At 53.3% G+C, this 22,873-nt stretch overlaps 1 protein-coding gene across 2 annotated transcripts in view; it reads right to left on the bottom strand.

Moving 5' to 3' along the window:
- Window positions 1-14,391, bottom strand: part of LOC133343176 (potassium voltage-gated channel subfamily C member 1-like) — an 80,295-nt gene extending 65,904 nt beyond the window's left edge. For both annotated transcript variants that reach the window (XM_061552632.1, XM_061552633.1), the window contains exon 1: window positions 13,831-14,391. In XM_061552632.1, coding sequence (XP_061408616.1) covers window positions 13,831-13,908 — 78 coding nt within the window. In that variant the 5' untranslated portion in view covers window positions 13,909-14,391. The remainder of the gene's footprint in view (window positions 1-13,830) is intronic.
- Window positions 14,392-22,873: the final 8,482 nt, after the last annotated feature.

Below are 22,873 nucleotides of genomic sequence, written 5' to 3'. Positions count from 1 at the left end.
AGATAGAAGGGTAAAAAACCAATTATCATATTTTTACTGGCAAATGCGGTTCCAATGGTACAAGTGACATTGTTATTGTTAACTACGGGCAACCCGCACGTGCTTTGGACGTTACTGCTTCTGTCCGTCCCTCCCAGCCAGCCAGCAAAACTTGTAATCTCATACAGAGAGTCGGTCTCTCTGCACCTGCCATCCTCACGCCTTCTCTGTACTCTGCATCACACGTTCTCACGTTGTCTCTGAATTCCACTGTCCCCTCTCTATTACCTCCATGGTATCTCAACCCAGGTCATCCAGCCCAACAACTCGTTTATAATATGAGCGTACTATCATAGTCGACATTTGTTTGCCAACGGCTTCCTCTTCATAGAAGAGAAGAACGGTCAATGCCCCCAAAAATCGCCGATGAGATGTATTTTTAAATCCTTTATATTAAGTTCACTTGCTTGCTTGCTTGCGCGCTTACGACCGTGCAAATCTTTCGGTCGTTTTTTAACCCACTTCCCGAGATCCAATCGAGCTGACATTTTGCACACAGACTCGTTGTGCGTGACAATTTATTTTCGTGAAATTTTTTTTTCCAAAATTTTCAACATTTTAGGAAAAATATATATATTTAATTACCAATTGCTTAATGGTGGCAGGCAATTATCTGACCCATAGGTGGCAGCCATCTCAAGCCAGAGGACGAGAGGACTCTAGCCGTCACGCATATAAAGGATTTATAGTGAAAAACGTTGTTTTTACGGGTTAATTTTTTATTGATTCATATTTAGATTTCTCGGTTAGATCACGCACGTAAAATGTCTGTTGTACACCCTCCTCCAACGGACACGGCCAATTTCATCAAAGAGCCGTCCATAAATGACGTCACGCGATTTTGGACAATTTTTGACCCTCCCCCCACCTCGTCACACGGCGTCACAAAAAGTCAGACCCCCCCCCCTCAAATATGACGTCACAAAGCTCTGCCCCCCCCAAAAATAAAACATGCTTCAAATCGCTTTAAACTATTGTCATTGTAGTGCGTATTTAATGTGGCGCTGCACTCTGATGTCTTAGGAGAAAACATTTATTAAAAAAGTCTATTTAATTAAGTAGAACGTGTTGTCTATATTTATTTAAAGTTGCACATTTTTACGTGACGTTACATTTTTCAACCCCCCCCCCCCTCGTCACACATCGTCACAAGTGTCTGACCCCCCCATCCCCCCAGGTGCGTGACGTCATTTATGGACGACCCCCAAGTCGTCACGTCAACAAACGTATAATATTTATAATATTCATCTTCTTGGTTCTTTCGGTAAAGTCACGTAGAATAGAAATAATAAAATAATACAAATTAAACATAATAAAATACAATTCTCACGACGTTTCGGCCACAACGCAAGCAGCCGTCCTCAGGTGAAGAACAGGTCTGTCGAGAAGACACCTGAGGACGGCTGCTTGGGTTGTGGCCGAAACGTCGTGAGAATTATTATATTATGTTTTATTGTTATTATTTTATTATTTCCATTCTACGTGACTTTACCGAAAGAACCAAGAAGATGAATCCCTGCAGTCACGAAATCTTTACATAGAATTTTTTTATATTGCTTAACAACTGTCCGGAGGTACTTCTGGAAAGAATCTCACAACATGAAAGCAAATGGGTCGCGTGCGTTCCGCTGCTGTTCACAGCCAGCTTCATCAGGCGTCAGCCACAATGTCGGCAGCAGCCTGATGATGATGACGACGCTGCTGCTGATGTTGCTGCTGATGCTGCTGCTGCTGATGATGATGTTGCTACTGCTGATAATGCTGCTGATGATGTTGATGATGATGATGACGCTGCTGCTGCTAGTTGCAACTATCAGCGGCACGGATCGTCAAGCGTGGCCGTGGATCGCTCTCAATGCACCGGCGATGTGCTGCTGAGCGCTGTGATGGCACTGGCACGTCTGTTCGTCACGTGATGAACTTCATTCATCGACTCCGTCGGGTTGAAGGGGGGATTACGACACGCGTGTACTGGTAGGAAACACCTGGTTCCACCAGCCCACAGGGGATTATTGTGTCCGTCCGTCGTGCATCCAAAAATGGGAGGGGTCGGGCTGGGTGGAGAAGAGAGGGGAGGGGAGGGAGGGGCTGGGTGGGGAGGGTCTGGGTGGGGAGGGAGGGGCTGGGTGGGGGGTGGGAGTGGTGGGGCTGGGTGGGGAGCGGCTGGTCACCCCGTGGTGCCCTTATAAAATTCAACGTTTAACCTACTCACGCCGGCTTGTGCCCGCCCTCACAGTCGGGCATATTTGCGGAATACACCACGCCGCCGTTGACCCTGCAGGCCATTGACCGAGCAACCCAACGTTCCTACCAGCTCCCTCCGCAGGAATGTGTTTTTCTTGCGAGATCTGAACCCCCCCCCACCACCCGGAAAAAAACCTAAATATTGAATCGTAATATTGGTAACGAAAGCCCACCCGTGTTTCATATCTGTCCTTCCAAAGCCACGCGCCATGTTGTTACGATTGACGGAGTGCCGTGAAGTTCCGGTTCTAATATTCAGCATCAGTAGTAGGAGGCTTCCATTTTGGGGCAAAGCGATTTGCAGTCACAACGTAGCAGCACCCTCCATCGCAGTCCCTCCTCTACGCAGCTCTGCAACGGGGCAGAGAGCCTTTGGGCAAGTTTCCCCTCCATCTCTGCTCTTGCGTAACGATGACGCTAACTCGCAGAGACAACTTTACAGACGTCCCGCTACACTCCGCTCCAGGGCTCTCCAACTCCTGTCTCCCCCCCCCCCCCCCTCTTCTTCTCCCTCCTCATAGTCTCCCTGACCCCCCCCCCCCCCATGTCTTCGACCTCGCCTCTACACCCCCTGGCTTTTCACTCACACTGAGTGGCTAGGAGATGTTAACTACCTCGCCTGGTATACAGGAAGTCGTGGGTTCGATCCCGATCCCGACCCTGACGATGCCTGGTGCAGTATATTTGGAGTTTGCGCGTCTCTCTCTCTATCATCATAACGGTGGCTAGGAGATGTTAACTACCTCGCATGGTATACAGGAAGTCGTGGGTTCGATCCCGATCCCGACCCTGACGATGCCTGCTGCTGTATATTTGGAGTTTGCGTGTCTCTCTCTCTATCATCATAACGGTGGCTAGGAGATGTTAACTACCTCGCATGGTATACAGGAAGTCGTGGGTTCGATCCCGATCCCGACCCTGACGATGCCTGGTGCAGTATATTTGGAGTTTGCGCGTCTCTCTCTCTATCATCATAACGGTGGCTAGGAGATGTTAACTACCTCGCATGGTATACAGGAAGTCGTGGGTTCGATACCGGCCCCTGATGCCTGCTGCTGTATATTTGGAGTTTGCGTGTCTCTCTCTCTCATCATCATCACGGTGGCTAGGAGATGTTAACTACCTCGCCTGGTATACAGGAAGTCGTGGGTTCGATCCCGACCCTGACGATGCCTGCTGCTGTATATTTGGAGTTTGCGTGTCTCTCTATCGTCATCACGGTTGCTAGGAGATGTTAACTACCTCGCCTGGTATACAGAAAGTCGTGGGTTCGATCCCGACCCTGACGATGCCTGCTGCTGTATATTTGGAGTTTGCGTGTCTCTCTATCATCAGCACGGTGGCTAGGAGATGTTAACTACCTCGCCTGGTATACAGGGAGTCGTGGGTTCGATCCCGACCCTGACGATGCCTGCTGCAGTATATTTAGAGTTTGCGTATCTCTCTATCATCATCACGATGGCTAGGAGATGTTAACTACCTCGCCTGGTATACAGGGAGTCGTGGGTTTGATCCCGGCCCTGACGATGCCTGCTGCAGTATATTTGGAGTTTGTGTGTCTCTCTCCACGTGGTCGTGTGGATTTTTGTCCTCCGGTTTTTCCCTCCACATTTAAAATCAACATCACCCGTTTGAGAGCATTTTGGCTGCTATAAATGTCCACGTGATAAGGCCACTTCGTTGAGCAATCGTTTGTGGCCAGGTCACTTCTGAAAAAGAGCTGCATGGATCAGTGGGCCTCACCTTGTAAATTAAAAATAGCCCGTTAATATTTAGTTCGTCATTCCCCTTCCTCTAACTATCCCTCTTTGACGTGCCTCAATCTCTGCCTCCCTCCCCATCTCCATCTCTCCAACCCTCCATACATCCGTCGCCATCCCATCCATTCATCTCTCTCCTCTCTCCCTCCCTCCCTCCCTCAGAAATGCTCTTAAAATGAATTCGCCAAACCCATTTGAAAAAATAAAACAGGGTTCAGCTAAACCCTGTAACCCCTGGCCGCGCGTGTCTTTGTTGCGATGTGGCCACGCCTCGCTCGCGCAAATCGCATCTCAAAGTGCCGTGGAATTTGCACGGCGCTACCAACGATTGCCCAAGCTCTGAGGACCCCTATTGTGATGGTTGGCCAGCGCCTTCAATGAGCGTACAATCGAGACCAGCAGGTGTCTCGACACTCTTGCAAACGAGACGCTCCCATCTCATTGGATAGTCCGGGTGAAATATTTTCACCGATGTCTATGGGGATTTAAAAAAAAACGAGAATAACATGAATCTCCTGTATTTATACAATTACTGAATATGACCGCTATACATCAAGTTCTTTATGAGACCTCCTTTACCAGTGGCAAAATATAGTAATAGGTTTTTACCCTTTCCACTGATACAAAAACTGACACCTTTATACAAGGGATCATGTTTGCAATAACAACAACACAATCAGTCAAAATGCAGTTGAAAGGGTAAAAACCTATTACTATATTTTGCCACTGGTAAAGGAGGTCTCATAGTGTAAATGCTTACCCCGAGCTCTCAATACTCTAATAGTGTGCTGTTTTTGAGTTGTACGCCTTTTGGCGTCATCTGGTCCAACACCAATGGAGACTAGGCTCCAAGAAAAGCTGTCTCGGATGTGGACCAATCAACTTCAAGGACAGTGCATACATTATCAGAGTTGTTTCTTTTTGTTTGCATTTTGACTGCTTGTGTTGTGGTTATTGCAAACATGATCCCTTGTATAAAGGTGTCAGTTTTTTGTACCAGTTGAAAGGGTAAAAACCTATTACTATCAAGTTCTTTGTCCAGCTATAGCCTCAATCAGCCTCGTGTGTGTTTTTCAGCAGGGTCCTGCATCAGCGGAATGTTTAGCGTAATTGCGTCAACGAGTGTTTTGCCTTCGGTTTGTTTTGACGTTCGTAGGTGGCTCCGTGATGTCCGATGTTTTGCCTGAATCGATGCATTCACAACGTCCGTCTGTCACTCCACCCCCAGGTGTCTGCGTGTCTGACTGCCTGTCTGTCCGGCGCAGTATATCTTCATTATCCGTAGCCACCGCCTGTCATCCTTAAAGTCATCAGCACGACCGCCAGCCAGCGGCCACGCACAAAGACAATCCGTCGGACGGGACCCCCCCTGAGTCACAACGTGCAGCACAGAGGCGTTGCAATCGTTATCCGTGGCAGCACAATTCATCTCAGCTCAAGACAAATATGAATACGAGAATTACCCTCTGAAATGTAACGCTGTACAATCTAAACGTTATTATTATGGGACGAGACAAATGAATGATGGGCTTACAACGACAAAGATCCCCCCCCGCCCCCCCCCGTGTAGCCTTCACAGACTGTTGGGGCAAGTGCTGTTCGCAAGTAGCACCTATGAAGGCCGGCACGGCACACGAGGGAGGTGGGTGTACATCGCCACGCCCGACCGCCTTTGTATCCCCACGTGGCGATGTTAATTCACCATACCAGGTACTCATTTGAGCGCTGAGTCGACCTAGGGGAGGCCCAGGACTGGTTCAGAAAACCGTCACTGATGTTGGTGGCCCGGAGCAGGAATCGAACTCGGGTCGCCAGGGTTCGCAGCCCAACGCGCTAACCGCTGCGTCACCGCTCCCCACACGCACGCGCACACACGCACACGCAATCCCCTCCCCTGCGCTCCATTCAATCTCGCGATCAAGGCATCGCGACGCGAATCGGCCTTCTCTTCCAAGCAGATTAGCCCTCCCACAAACAATTACATTCGTATTTGCCAATTAGCGTTTCAATTGACACAGGATGGATTTGACCACTCCGGTGGAGTGCGTGGATGCATGTACACGGATGCATGTGAGTGCGTATGTATGAATGTGGCAGGCAAGGCTGCGTTGGCTGGGTCATGTAGCCCACATGCCCAGCCACCGCATGCCTAAACAGCTTATGTTCGGCCGGTAAGAGGCTGCTAAACTGGCGCGACACGGGCTAGAGAAGAGATGGAGTGATGTGAAGATGTGTCGTTGAGTGGACTTGCCGATGATTGGAACCAGCGGTGTCAAGATCGGCCTCTGTGGAGGAGGCTCGTGAAGGACGCTGCTGCTGCTGCTTCTGGGCAGTTGGATGCAGTCGCCCTCCGGCAACAAAAAAGGGCAGAGGAGCGACGCCCACAACAACGAGCGGAGCACCGGGCAGTTAAAACACAGCAAGTTGGCACAGCAGGGGTCACAGGTTGTGCATCGGCCAGTCATCTCAGTCAGTCACCCCATGGCACCTGCTGGGTCTGACCCGTGACCTCCTGCCAGCAGGCGTTCAACAATTCGCGTGTCCTTAAAGTTCACTTAGCCTGGCACAAGCGCCGTGGTGACATCACCGCCACTTAGTGGCAAATGGTATGTAATAATGCATGTGATGCCTCATGCGCAGGGAGCGGTGGTGCAGCGGTCCTCCCTCTTAAAGAGGGGGGACCACTCAGGGTACCACTACCACCAACTCGTCAATACCACAGCTATCGAATAGCACAATCATCATCTGTGACATCAGCAATCAACGTCACCGCCAACATCATCATCGCCAATGTGATCGTCACGTCTTGATTTTTAACGCGACATTTTCCAGAACAATGCTAGGGGCTGGTTTGGAGTTAGGGATGATCGGTGTACGGCACTACCACAAAACTACAAGGTACGCCTATCCATAGTAGTCCTAAGACTCATCTTCTTGGTTCTTTCGGTAAAGTCACGTAGAATGGAAATAATAAAATTATAAAAATTAAACATAAGAAAAATCATTATTATTTTAATATATTATAATATTTTCTTATGTTTTATTTGTTTTATTTTATTATTTCCATTCTACGTGACTTTACCGAAAGAACCAAGAAGATGAATCCCTGCAGTCACGAAAGCTTTAAATCGAAATCCTAAGACTGTTCTTAGGTACGTCTGGCAACCCTAACGCACGTGTTAGTACACCATAAAGACAAAGATCCCCCTGTTTAGCCTTATGAGACCGCTGGGGCAAGTGCTGTTAGCGAACACCTGTGAAGGCCGACACGGCACATGAGAGGGCGAGTGGCCAATACTTTGCCGCCTTTGTCTCCCAAGTGGCGATGTTTACACACTGCACTAGTTACTCATTTGAGGCTGAGTCCACCTAGGGGAGGCCCAGGAACGGTTCAGGTAATCGTCACTGGTGTTGACCTTGAGCGGAAATCGAACCCGGGTCGCCGGGTTCGTAGCGCAGCGCGCTAACTGCTACGCAGACCAAAAAGGACAAAGACAGACACGTCAAAAGAAAAAAAACCCCCCATATAGCCTTAACAGACTGTTGGGGCAAGTGCTAGAAGCGAGCACACACACACCAAACACAACAACAACCTCCATTCGCCACTAAGTGGCGGTGACGTCACCACGACGCTTGTGCCAGGCCATGTGCACCTTGAGGCTACCACGTGAAGTGTCGAACGCCCGCTGGCAGGAGGTCACGGGGCAGACCCAGCAGGTGCCACGGGTCGACTGACTGAGATGACCGAGATGACTGGCTGATGCACCACCTGTGCCCCCTACTGTGCCAACTTGCTGTGCTTTAGCCACCCGGCGCTCCGCTCGTTGTTGTGAGCGTCGCTCCTCCGCCCTCCGTTGTTGCTGGATGGCGACTGCCTCCAACTGCCCAGTAGCGTCCTTCACGAGCCTCCTCCACAGAGGCCGATCTTGACACACCAACACACTAACAGCAAACGCAAAGTTCAACCATATGACCTTTAAGAGGCTGTTAGGGAACGTGCTGTTAGCGAGCAGCACCTATAAAGGCCGGGGGAGTGTTACCAGCACCTTGACCGGCCGCCTTTGTCTCCATAGTGTTGATGTTTACACACTGCTCTGGGTACTCATTTAAGGCTGAGTCGACTTAGGGAAGGCCCAGGACCGGTTCAAATATTCGCCACTGTTATTGGTCGTGAGCGAGAATTGAACTCGGGTCGCAAGGTCACTGCGTCACCACTAACCAGTGCCCCACCACACCACCATACCACCACCCCACCATACCACCACCCCACCATACCACCATACCACCACACCACCATACCACCACACCACCATACCACCACAACACCATACCACCACACCACCACAACACCACACCACCACACACAGTACCACGCACATCACACGCAACATCGTACACAACACCAGAGTGAAGACGGAATCAAACAAAATCTGGACCGGGATGTCAACATAATTTCTGAAATAAAGGTGCCGGCAGCGATCAATCACCGGTCATCACATTGTCAAATGTAGGCCATTATAATCCAGCAGTGACAGCCTACACTGTACAACGACCCATACCTACACTGTACAACGACCCACACTGTACAACGACCCATACCTACACTGTACAACGACCCACACCTACACTCTACAACGAACCACACCTACACTGTACACCGACCCACCCCTACACTGTACACCGTCCCACACCTGCACTGTACAACACACAGACCTACACTGTACAACACACACCTACACTGTACAACGGCCCACACCTACTGTACAAAGACCCACACTGTACAACGACCCACACCCACACTGTACAACGACCCACACTGTACAACAACACACACCTACACTGTACAACGGCCCCCACCTACACTGTACAACGACCCACACCCACACTGTACAACAACACACACCTACACTGTACAACACTCACACCTACACTGTACAACGGCCCCCACCTACACTGTACAACGACCCACACCCACACTGTACAACAACACACACCTACACTGTACAACACTCACACCTACACTGTACAACGACCCACACCTGCACTGTACAACGACCTACACCTACACTGTACAATGACCCACACTCACATTTCTCAACCCCCCCCTCGTCACACATCGTCACAAATGTTTGACCCCTCCCCTAGGTGCGTGACGTCATTTATGAACGGCCCCTTAAAGCCTAAACGGAAACTTTTCGGTGCAAGTGCTGTTAGCGAGGTCCTACGAAGACCGGCCGTGGGGTGGCCATCATCACCACGCCCGGCCGCCTTTGTCTCACCAATGCTGCCGTTCTATACACTGCGTCAGGTACTAATTCGAGGCCGAATCGACCTAGGGGAGGCCCAGGACCGTTTCGGATGCAGGCCTCAGCCTGTCTCGAATGGGCGACTGCCCATCCAGGAGGTGGAAGCAACAGCGAATTGATCCTTGAATCCATTTCATTATCACCACATTTTTGTAACATCATCATCATCATCACTACCACCACCACCACCAGTGTCATTATCCTCAGAACCATTATTATTACCATTGCTGCTGCTGTGATAAAAAGATCATAATCAGGACAGAGATATGGTCGGTTGGCAGGTGCCATTAAATCAATGGATTATTGAATCTGTCTGTGCGGATATTTGAGCGTGTTGTCCCAGCGTATGTATATTAATAAAAAGTGTGCAGTACTTGGCCCTTCCCCTCTTCAACCATTATATATAAACGGAGTGGTAGCTCTTGTAATCTCTCATTTACGTGATACAGCTGTCGTGGCTGTGACGGTTCCACCTGAAGACGGAAGCTTGTGTTGCCTCCGAAACGTCGTGATTTTTATTTTATTTTACTTTGATTAATTTTTATTTTTTTACCTACGTGACTTTACCGAAAAAACCTAAGAGTATGTATGTATGTTGGGTTTTCACACGGAGCCAAGCTTTCCATTCACAGCTGAACATCTCAAATGTAACAGGACCCATCTGAGTGAGAAACAGGCTTGCCTGGGTAAACATACGGAATCGTCATGATGATGGATATCACACACACACACCAAGGCATAGGCACATAGGCACATACACACTCACGTAGACACATAGGGGCCGTCCATAAATGACGTCACGCGATTTTCAGACCCCCCCCCTCAAATATGACGTCACAAAGCTCTGCCCCCCCCCCAACCATATTTCCATTTGGAAAATAAAACATGCTTCAAATCGCTTTCAACTATTGTCATTGTAGTGCGTATTTAATGTGGCGCTGCACTCTGATGTTGTAGGAGTGTTGTTATAACAATTAGTGTTGTTAGAACAGTTATATATTTATTTAAAGTTGCGCATTTTGATGTGACGTCATATTTCTCACCCCCCCCCCCCTCGTCACACATCGTCACAAACGTCTGACCCCCACCCCCCAGGTGCGTGACGTCATTAATGTACGGCCCCATACGCAATAACGAACGCATGATCATAAACTCATACGATGCACCGTCATCATGATACTACACAAATTAGAAAACGCAATCGAACTAAAAAAAACTATTAATTGAAAACAAGTTTTGCTCGCTGGTCCCGCGCGCGCGTGTGGCACGTGCGCGGCCGTGACGTCACCGCGCAACATACCGCGCGATGACGTCACCCGCATCACGCAGCGTTGAATCAGGGGTGGTGTCGTGCGTGCTGAAGTCACGCCCCCCCCCTCACCTTTCCCCCCTCCCCACCTTCCCCCCGACCTCCCCCCACCACCTTCCCCCCCCCCACCTCCCCCCCCACCTTTCCCCACCCACCTTTTCCCCCCTCACCTTTTCCCCCCTCACCTTTTCCCCCCTCACCTTTTCCCCCAACTTCCCCCCCACCTCCCCCCCCACCTTCCCCCCCCCCACCTCCCCCCCACCTTCCCCCCCCCCACCTTTCCCCACCCACCTTTCCCACCCTACCTCCCCCCCCACCTCCCCCCCCACCTTCCCTCTCCCACCTTTCCCCCCCCCCACCTCCCCCCCCCCACCTTTCCCCCCCCCAACCTCCCCCCCTACCTTCTCCCCCCACCTTTCCCCCCCCCCCACCTTTCCCCCCCCCCCAACCTTCCCCCACCCACGCTCCCTCCCTTCACCCCGGGGCCCCCCGTGTATCGGCACAGAAATCCGCTGTCCATTGCAACCTGCGTCGGACTGGGGGGTGAGGTCACTCGCAAGTTCAGAGCACCGCAGGCGTCAGCCACCACCGACCCCCTGGGTTTGAACTCCAGCGGTGGAACGGGGCTCTCGAGTGACCCTGGCAAGACATTTTAGCCGATTACAATTCTGCCCTTGCGCTTGATTGAGCTGAATTCGAGAAAAAGTTTTGCTGGCTGGCTGGCGGGCTGGCTGCCTGCCTGGAGGGGCGGACGGACACTGCGGGCTTGCTGGTGTGGTGATATAACAACAACAACCAATAGGAGCCTGTTCCCAGCGTTCGCATTGACCGGAGATTGGCTGGGGGGGGAGGGGGGGCTGCAGGTGTCGTGAGTGGGGGGGGGGGCTGGTGGTGGCGGGGGGGGGGGGCTCCACCATGGGGGGTGGGGGGATGCTGGGGGGGGGGGGCAGGGCTATAATTACACACGGACATAAGCGGTGTGCGCGTGCATTACGCAGGGACAAGACAAAGATTCCACCGCCCCGGTATAGCCTCAACAAACCTTTTGGGGCAAGTGCTGCTAGCGTGCTGCTGTGAAGGCCGGGCACGGTACACGAGGGGGTGGGTGGCGTAACACCACGCCCGACCGCCTTTGTCTCCCCGGTGGCGATGTTTACACACCGCGCCAGGTACTCATTTGAGGCTGAGTTGACCTAGAGCGGGGGTGGGGAGGATGCCCATGACCGGTTCAGAGAATCGTCGCTCGGTGTTGGTGGCCGTGAGCGGGAATCGAACTCGGGTCCGCTGGGTTCGTAGGGCAGCGTTGCGCTAACCGCTGACCCTACCGCTCCCCAAATGCATTACACAGATCACGCACACACACACGTGCACACGTGTGTACGTGCGTGTGCACGTGTGTGCACGTGTGTGTGTGTGCGTTGTGCGCGTGCTTGCAATCAGTCGCCATTCGTCAGTAAGCGACGGTGACGTCACAACAGCGCTTCGTGCCAGGCTCGGTGTACTAGCGCATACAAAGACAAAGATCCCCCGTGTAGCCAATAACAGACTGTTGGGGCAAGTGCTGTTAGCGAGCACCTATGAAGGCCGGAACGGCACACGAGGGGGTGGGTGACCAGCACCACGCTGGGTCGCGTTTGTCTCCCCCGGTGGCGATGTTTACACACGGCAACAGGTATTCATTTGAGGCTGAGTCGACCCAGGGGAGGTCCATGACCGGTTCAGATGAATCGTCACTAGTTTTGGTCACCGTGAGCGCGAATCGAACTCCGGTCACAGGGTTCGTAGCGCAGCGTAGCGCGAACCGCTCTCCCCACAACACGTGCACACGCGCGCACACACATACATGGCAGACACATCCACGTAGTGTTACATGTTGCACAACATACATGTACAATATTCACAGACACACACAGTACACCCATACAAAGGGCTGCTTGCGAGAACCTATTCACGTCGGCCATGGACATTGTCAGCTCCACGCCCGGCCGCCTTTATCTCCCTCGGGCCCTGATTTAAGGCCGAGTCGACCTAGGGGAGGCCCACGAGCGGTTCAGATTATTCGCCACCGCCGTGAGCCGGGCTCGGCAAATTGAACCCAGCGATCCGAGGTCGTGCACTGCGCAACTGCGGTCTCGCCTGCAACAGATTGCCGGGGGCCAAGGGTTGTTAGCGAGCCCATACGAAGGCGCACAAGGCGGGGGGGAGGGTGGTGTTGTTAGCACCACGCCCGGCCGCCTTTGTCTTCCCAGCGCTAATGTTTGCACAATTGCAACAGGTACTCCGTCGACCGAGCGGATGGGGCCGCTCATGACGAGCTCAGGATAATCGCCCCGGATGTTAGCCGGGAATTGAATTCTTAGCGCAGTGCGCTAATTGACTACAATGCGCTGAGCGTCCCTTCCTCCTTACGACGCAAACACAACAACGCGTACAGGCATATTAGCACACACGCACACAACACTCACGCATTTCCATGCACACACTCACATGGCCACGCATAATAAGCCTTTCCATTCGCAAAGATCCCACCGTGTAGCCTGCAACAGACTGTTGGGGCAAGTGCTGCTAGCGAGCACCTATGAAGGCCGGCACGGCACACGAGGTGGGGGTGGGTGGGTGGCCAGCGCCACGCCCGGCCGCCTTTGTCTCCCCCAATGCTACCGTTTACACACCACGTCAGGTACTCGTTTGAGGCTGAGTCGACCTAGGGGACGCCCAGGACCGAGGAATCGAACTCGGGTGTCCGGCTTACGGAGCGCAGCGCGCTAACCGCTACACTACCGCTACCCCCAAAGACAAAGATCCCCCGTATAGCCTTTAGCAGACTGTGGGGGCAAGTGCTGTTAGCGAGCGCACCACCTATGAAGGCCACTCACACACGTACAAAGACAAAGATCCCCCGTGTAGCCTTTAACAGACTGCGGGGGCAAGTGCAGTAAGCGAGGGCACCACTCACGCACGTACACGCACAAAGACAAAGATCCCCCGTATAGCCTTAACATACTGTTGGGGCCAAGTGCCGTTAGCGAGCCCACCACCTATGAATGCCACTCACGCACGCACGCGTACAAAGACAAAGATCCCCCGTATAGCCTTCGCAGACGGTTTGGGGGCAAGTGCTGCACGTGCACACGCCGGAGGAGGAGGATGATGATGACAATCGTCGCCTTACCTTGAGCACCGCCTTGCTAAAGGGCTTGTTGCCCCCAGGGCGGCCCCGGTACGTGGAGACGCACACCGAGCTGATCATGTGGATAGTTGGCCTGGCACATCCAAAGCAAATGGTCTCGCTGCTGCTGTCGCCCCGTGTCGCCTGTTGCAGACGCCGCCGCTGCCGCTGCTGCTGATATTGCCGCTGCTATTATTGCTGTAGATGCTCCTCCTCCTGCTGCTGCTGCTGCTCCTGTTAATAACGCTGTTGCTGCGATTGCTTTAGCTACAGCTGCTGCTGCCGCCACTGCTGTATATTTAGCTGCTACTGCTGCTGCTGGTGCTATAAACTGCCGATGCTGCTGATGCCGTTGTAGTATTGTGAGCAGCAAGCAACAGCGTGCGCTAAGACGGAGAGGAGAGAGCGAGAGAGAAAAGGAGAGAGAGAGTGAGAGAGGGAGGAAGAAACAGAGAGGGAGGGTGGGAGAGCTAAGCCCACAGTCGGGGCTAGCGAGCTGTGTGTGTGTCGTGTCGTCTCGCCAGCTATGCTGGCTGTCTGCTCGGGATCCTGTTGCCCATGGAACTGTTGCTGTGAGCGAGAGGGAGGGATGACTGAGAAGCCGTGGTGGTGGTGGCGGGGAGGGGGCGAGAATATGGGAGGAGGGGTGAGAGGGTGTGAGATGGGGAGACGGAGGAGAGGGGAAGAGAGAGGGTAGAGGGGGGTGGAGAGCGAAGGACGAGAGGGATGGGTGAGATGGGGAGACGGAGGAGAGGGAGGTGGAGAGAGGGAAGAGCGGTGGGTGGCAGGGGCGAGAGATGGATGGTGGGAGAGGATGGGGAGTTGGAGGGAGAAAGAAGGGAAGATGGATGGTGGGAGAGCAGGGGATAGGAAGGAGCGGGAGATGAGTGTGAGATGAGTGTGAGAGAGGTAGGAGAGAGGAATGAGGAGCAGGGATGGAGGGAGGCGGAGAGGGGAGAACGACGCAGTGCTGAGGAGGAGAGAGAGGAGGAGTGCGAGCGGGAGAGGAGGGAATGACGAGAGAGAGAGAGGGACATGGAGTAGGAAGAGAGGGGGTACAGAGAGAGGGGGGTGGAGAGAGAAGGATGGGTTAAGGAGAGCAGAGTGAAAAATATTTTGTTAAATTTTTCATTTAAAAGGGGGGGGGGGGGGTTACGTAAAGCAAAGCATAAATAAACAAAAAAAACCAAATGATGAACGAAGCAAAGTGCCTAATACACCGAGCATCTTCTTGTTTCCACTGATCGTAAAAAAAAGGAGTGAACGGAGGACGGAGAGAGGGAAGGAGCTGGACAGGGTCAGAAGGAATGAGTGAATGAGATGGGGGAATGAGAGAGAATTTAAAAAACGATAGATGCCAAACATTGCAGACGAGGCCCTCGTCCAGCAGCGGATATACCAAAGGGATGTACGCGCTCCGTGGACACGGTGGTGGTAGTGTGACCAGCATCGCGCCCGGCCGCCTTTGTCTTCCCAGTGCTGACGTTTTTTACGCACCTCCGATTAGCATGGTTGGCTACATGCGGTGCGAAAGAAGTTCGATACACTGCACCATTTTAATGCTGAGTCCACCTAAAGGCCGGTTCTGAAACGACTCGACACGTGCCGAGAAATATTCGTATTCTCCAGACTTCCCCCCCCCACCCCAAACCACGTGTTTAAATCAAAAGTTCTGAGTGCCTCTTACGATCCTGCATGGCACAGTAGGAGACACAGATGGTGCATTGGCCGGCCGTCTCAGTCAGTCGGCCCGTGTCTGTCCCGTGACCTCCTGCCAGCGGGCGTTTGACACTTCACGTGGCCTTAACGTGCACCTAGCCTGGCACGAGCGCCGTGGCGACGTGACCGACACTTAGTGGCGTATGGCGGTTGTTGTTGTTGTTGTATGAGACCAGATCTGCACAACTTCTTATTGACTCCGGGCACACATTCGGTGTGCGTCCTGTGATCCCAAGAATGCGGTGCACACGTGCATTTAATGTCGTGGCAGTGATCGATCCACTGCTGGATGAAGGCCTCCTTCCCGATCCTGCTATTTCGTCCGCTCCATATCGTCGATGCACTGGCGGAGCCAGTGGGGGGTGGGGTGGCATGTGCCCCCCCCCCCCCAATGATCCGATCGAAATCCCTAATTTTGATCGGATCAGATCATTGGGGTTTATTAGTAATACATCGGCATTTTGCGACCCCCACTGCCACTGTGTAGCATATTATTACGTGCCAGGGACTCCGTGAGATGATAGGACAATAGTCCTATCAGCTATAAGTGACTCACAGAATTGTGCGCAGTTGCGTATACAGTACACGACTTCCATGAAGGCATCAACACCTTCAGCGAGCGCGATGCCGATCACACGACGCGGTTCGAATTCGACCCTCGATCGATGTCTGCGCCATCGCCGCACACGCGTCGAATCAAAAGCAAGGGACAAGTCATGACTTACTAACAACTCCTTACTTACTAACAGCTCCTCTATCATTTCTCATTGCTGGAGGGGTTGCCCCCCTTCTACCTGAAAATCCTGGCTCCTCTATTGCATCGATGGACGTCCTGTCAGACCCATGTTGCTTGGATGTCACAGCGTCGTTATTCTTGACTATCTTCCACATTCACACGTGTTCATCAATAACGATAACGACAACAATCATAATAACGTACAGGCCTTTTTTTTCTTCTTGGCTCTTTCGTAAGTCACGTAGAATGGAAATAATAAAATAATAATAATAAAACATAATAAAATAATTCTCACGACGTTTCGGCCACAACGCAAGCAGCCGTCCTCAGGTGAAGAATAGGTATGTCGAGAAGATAGAGTCTGAATGACAGGCCTTTGTCAATTCACTGCTCGGGTGGAAGGCCTCCCCGTGTCGCGTCGGTTATGGGGTTGCTGTTGTTTTTTGTTGACCATACTTCACCACGCTGGGCAGATCACAGGGGGGGGGGACAGCCCAATGCCGGTTAGATATCCACTCGCTACTGACGTTAGCCGTGCCCCTTAGAACTGAACTCAAGTGGGCCAGAGTTCGGAACGAAAGTGAGAGCTAACCACTGCGTCACCGCTCCCCCGCCTCTGGATGTGCATGGTTTATGCAGCTATAACCACTCCATGTTGACACTTACCCAGGGAAACCCTCACTTGAGTGGCATGAACTATTCTTTCAGGAGGGTCCTGCCAGGTTTTCGCAGTGGGGGGGGGGGGGGGGGGGGGGGGGGGGCGAATGGGGGTGGTCGGGGGTGTGGCGTTGTTTAATCGTGTTATAAATAAAAAACATTATTTTTGTTCTCACATCATTTTGATCCTGACAACAAAAACAGGTGTCCCATAGATACGCACAACAGTCCAATCGAATCATTTGCCAAGGTTATTCCTGGACACAATGGTCCCACTGTTTTCCGACGAAGTCACGGGATCTGAACGTGAACCGAGTCGCCGGCACATCCAGCGCCAGGCATTAACCAGGGCGGCCACTGGAATTCGAACCGTGAACCTCTTGCGATGGAGCGAGTGCAGCGACTGTGGTGGGGAGGGCGGGCGGGGCTGTGGTGAAGTGGTCTGCAGCGCATTACGTTGCTACGAATCCGGCCACTGAGTTCGACTCCGCGTCGAGGTGTAGGGACGGCTCCTGACCATAACCACAACGTCATTGCTCGCAGCCGTCAATTAGTCTCCGGTGCGGTGTTGTAAAACATCGGCACTGGGGAGACAAAGGCGGCCTGGAGTGGTTATGTCCACACCGACCCCCCGCGCGCCCTCCTACCTCTCTCATCTCACTCCACTCAGCTCCACGCACTCTCCTACCTCCACCTCACTCTATTCCCCTCCACGCACTCTCCTACCTCTCCCCTCACCTCACTCCACTCCCCTCCACGCACTCTCCCTACCTCTCCCTCTCATCCACTCTACTCCCCTCCACGCACTCCCTACCTCTCCCCTCTCATCTCACTCCCCTCCACGCACTCCCCTACCTCTCCCCTCTCGTCCATTCAACTCCCCTCCACGCACTCTCCTACCTCTCATCTCACTCTACTCCCCTCCACGCACTCCCTACCTCTCCCTCTCATCTCACTCCCCTCCACGCACTCCTCTACCTCTCCCCTCTCATCCCACTCTACTCCCCCCACGCACTCCCTACCTCTCCCCTCTCATCTCACTCCCCTCCACGCACTCCCTACCTCTCCCCTCTCATCTCACTCCACTCCCCTCCACGCACTCTCCTACCTCTCCCCTCTCATCTCACTCCACTCCACGCCTCCCCTACCTCTCCTCTCCCCTCTCATCTCACTCCCCTCCCGCACTCCCCTACCTCTCCCCTCTCATCCCACTCTACTCCCCTCCACGCACTCCCCTACCTCTCCCCTCTCATCTCACTCCACTCCCCTCCACGCACTCCCCTACCTCTCCCCTCTCCTCTCATCTCACTCCACTCCCCTCCACGCACTCTCCTACCTCTCCCCTCTCATCTCACTCCACTCCCCTCCACGCACTCTCCTACCTCTCCCCTCTCATCTCATCCACTCCTCACCTCCTACCTCTCCCCTCTCATCTCATCACTCCCCTCCACGCACTCTCCTACTCCTCATCTCACTCTACTCCCCTCCACGCACTCCCCTACTCTCCCCTCTCATCTCACTCCACTCCCCTCCACGCACTCCCTACCTCTCCCCTCTCATCTCACTCTACTCCCCTCCACGCACTCCCCTACTCCCCTCTCATCTCACTCCCCTCCACGCACTCTCCTACCTCTCCCCTCTCATCTCACTTCACTCCCCTCCACGCACTCTCCTACCTCTCCCCTCTCATCTCACTCACTCCCCTCCACGCACTCCCCTACCTCTCCCCTCTCATCTCACTCCACTCCCCTCCACGCACTCCCTACCTCTCCCCTCTCATCTCACTCCACTCCCCTCCACGCACTCTCCTACCTCTCCCCTCTCATCTCACTCCACTCCCCTCCACGCACTCTCCTACCTCTCCCCTCCATCTCATCCCCTCCACGCACTCTCCTACCTCTCCCCTCTCATCTCACTTCACTCCCCTCCACGCACTCTCCTACCTCTCATCTCACTCACTCCCCTCCACGCACTCTCCCCCTCTCCCCTCTCATCTCACTCCACTCCCCTCCACGCACTCTCCTACCTCTCCCCTCTCATCTCACTCCACTCCCCTCCACGCACTCTCCTACCTCTCCCCTCTCATCTCATTCCACTCCATGCACTCTCCTACCTCTCCCCTCCTCTCATTCACTCCCCTCCACGCACTCTCCTACCTCTCATCTCACTCTACTCCCCTCCACGCACTCCCTACCTCTCCCCTCATCTCACTCCACTCCCCTCCACGCACTCTCCTACCTCTCCCCTCTCATCTCACTCCACTCCCCTCCACGCACTCCCTACCTCTCCCCTCTCATCTCACTCCACTCCCCTCCACGCACTCTCCTACCTCTCCCCTCTCATCTCACTCCACTCCCCTCCACGCACTCTCCTACCTCTCCCCTCATCTCACTCCACTCACCACTCCCCTACCTCTCCCCTCTCATCTCCTCACTCACCTCCCACCTCTCCCCTCTCATCTCACTCCACTCTCCACGCACTCTCCTACCTCTCCCCTCTCATCTCACTCCACTCCCCTCCACGCACTCTCCTACCTCTCCCCTCTCATCTCACTCCCCCCCCACGCACTCCCTACCTCTCCCCTCTCATCTCACTCTCCACGCACTCTCCTGCCTCTCCCCTCTCATCTCACTCCACTCCCCTCCACGCACTCTCCTACCTCTCCCCTCTCATCTCACTCCACTCCACGCACTCCCCTACCTCTCCCCTTTCATCTCACTCCGCTCCACGCACTCTCCTGCCCCTCCCCATCAGGGGCTCCGTTCCGGCACTAATAGGTGATCGCGAACAAAACTTTCCCCTACGGCCTCTCTTGAGGTGAGCACCTGCTCACTGTAAATGTACACCCGCACGCACGAAACAGAGATCCGCGTTCCGATTAAAGTGTGTGCATGTGTGTGTGTCTGTGTGTGTATGTGTGCGTGTGTGTCTGTGTGTGTCTGTGTGTGTGGGGAGCGGTGGTCGCGGGTAGCGCTGCTGCGCTACGAACCCGGCGACCCAAGTTCGAATCCCGCTCACGGCCAACACCCAGTGACGATTATCTGTACCGGTCCTTGGCCTCCCGTAGGTCGACTCAGCATCAAATGAGTACCTGGTGCGGTGTGTAAACATCGCCGCTCGGGAGACAAAGGCGGCCGGGCGTGATGCTGGCCACCCACCCCCTCGTGTGCCGTGCCGGCCTTCATAGGTGCTCGCTAACAGCACTTGCCCCAACAGCATGTTAAGGCTATAGGGGGATCTTTGTCTTTGTGTGTGTGGGGGGAGCGGTGGCGCAGTGGTTAGCGCACTGCAATTACGTAGAACCCGGCTCCGAGTTCTACCCCCTCGTGATATCTGAACCCGGAACTGGGCATCCTTCCCCTAGGTCGACTCAGCCTCAAATGAGTACCTGGTGCCGGTGTGCATCAAACAGTCAGCACATTGGGGTGGCCAAAGGTGGCTGACCCACGCGTCCACGCTTGCGCGCCGTTGCGAGCCTTAATAGGCGCTCGCTAATAGCACGTGCACAGCCATTTAGTCCATCCACTGCTGGATGAGGGCCTCCCCACACCGTGCTAATCATTGGGGTGGTGGGAGAGGGTCTACTTGACCATAGTTCATCACGTTACTGGGTCAGCAAAGTGTGTCTGGGGTGGGGTGGGGGCACATATACGTACAGTACAACAACTGGTTTTGCTGTACCGCAGCAGCCGATGGTAACACGCCGTGGCTCGGGGCACTTTGTCCAGGCACAAAAACCCTGCTGAGGTTTGTGAAATCGCGACATGATGGTGATCATGAGATGTCCCGGTGAGTGATGCGTGCCCATCTGTGGCACTCCTGCCTAATTGCCTTTCGGGCCAATTACACCACATCATGGGACAGCCATATAAATAATAGTTACAGGAATTTGGCTCAATCTATACGCATACCCCTGGCGACGCAAAATGCATTCCATTCAATTTAATTTGTTAAAAAGGTACAGGGAAAAAAAACCCAAACAACCCCAGTCCTGTACGAGATTGATCCAACAATAATGAAATTGTACTCGCCGCACCATGATAATTTACAATCCCCTTTAGTCCATCCACTGCTGAGTTCATATTCTTGGTTCTTTCGGTAAAGTCACGTAGAATGGAAATAATAAAATAATTAAAATGAAACATAATAAAATAATTCTCACGACGTTTCGGCCACAACGCAAGCAGCCGTCCTCAGGTGGAGAACAGGTCTGTCGAGAAGACATACAGACCTGTTCTCCACCTGAGGACGGCTGCTTGCGTTGTGGCCGAAACGTCGTGAGAATGATTTTTTATGTTTTATTTTATTATTTCCATTCTACGTGACTTTACCGAAAGAACCAAGAAGATGAATCCCTGCAGTCATGAAAGCTTTAAATTGAAAAAATTACACTGCTGAGTTGTTAGGGGCTGCTTCCCGTTCTCTCTTCCTTTAAACAAAACTTCGCTACGTTGGGCAGAGCGGCTCAGATAAAAGAGACACACAGAGAGAGAGAGAGAATGGACGAGGCCTGGTACAGATGTAACTCACCGTGGATGTCATAGCCTTAGCCAGGAATCGAGCTCAGGCCAACGGGTACAATTTGCGCAGTGCGCCAAACCACTGCGCCACCGCTCCACGCCTGCAGATACACAATACACGTCCTTTATTTAACCCAGTGGGAGCCACCACTTCATATTTACAAACTCGTTGCACTGTACCAATTAAACACTCCCCCCCCCGCAAACCCCGTCCCTCCCACGTTGATGGAATTCTTGGTCGCGTTTCGATTAAATTGCCGATTTATTTTCGTGAATGTTTCGCGTTACCGTCTCGTCTGAGCCGCTTCCCCTTCCTTCTGTCGTCTGCTCGTGCAGTTTTCGTCGTCACCCTTAGAATTATCCAGACAGCGTCGACGCCCCAGCGATCAGTTGCGCGCAACGCAGACACGTCTCTGCAACCGGTTGCTCGTGACAGCGACGGCCTCGGCTCTCCGAAGCGCCGACCCGCTCGGCGATTTGCAAGCGACTGATTTAATCGCCGTGACGCATTCGCGCAAACAACCGCGACCGGATCGTTGCAATCCTCGGTTGACCCGCGCAAATTGCATCTACTTGCTCAGATGTGGACAAAGCAGCCGCCGATGGCGACGATCAAATTCGCGCGATTTCGACAGCGGTTTGGTTGCCTGACTGATACGAATCAATGTACCGTGTCCATTTGGGACACGTTGAATTCCCACCGCTGACACAGGTCTGTAATCGGAAGATGGACACCACATGGATCAATGCTTCTGCGAGCAAGGAAATCGCCCTGATGTTTGAGGGTAGAATTAGCGACCTTCTTCCCACTGACCGGTTGACTGCGGGCTTCCACAGGAGAAGGCCTTGAGTTCCTGGGGAGGAGAGTGCGTGGAGGGGAGTGGAGAGAGATGAGAAGTAGGAGAGTGCGTGGAGGGGAGTGGAGAGAGATGAGAAGTAGGAGAGTGCGTAGAGGGGAGTGGAGGGAGATGAGAGAGGAGAGGTAGGAGAGTGCGTGGAGGGGAGTGGAGGGAGATGAGAAGTAGGAGAGTGCGTAGAGGGGAGTGGAGGGAGATGAGAGAGGAGAGGTAGGAGTGCGTGGAGGGGAGTGGAGGGAGATGAGAAGTAGGAGAGTGCGTGGAGGGGAGTGGAGTGAGATGAGAGGAGGGGTCGGAGAGGGCGTGGAGGGGAGTCGACTGAGCTGAGAGGGGGGAGGTAGGAGAGTGCGTGGAGGGGAGTAGAGTGAGATGAGAGGGAGAGGTAGGAGAGTGCGTGGAGGTGAGTGGAGGGAGAGGTAGGAGAGTGCGTGGAGCGGAGTAGAATGAGATGAGAGAGGTAGGAGTGCGTGGAGTGGATTAAAGTTAGATGAGAGGGGAGAAGTAGGAGAGTGTGTGGAACGGAGTGAGTGAGATGAGAGGTAGGAGAGTGCGTGGAG

Source organism: Lethenteron reissneri, chromosome 2, assembly GCF_015708825.2.
Source record: "Lethenteron reissneri isolate LAM-NWPU_2019-01 chromosome 2, ASM1570882v1, whole genome shotgun sequence".
NCBI lineage: Eukaryota > Metazoa > Chordata > Hyperoartia > Petromyzontiformes > Petromyzontidae > Lethenteron > Lethenteron reissneri.
The sequence above is the reverse complement of the archived record's forward strand: the minus strand, read 5'-3'. Positions and strand labels throughout refer to the sequence as shown.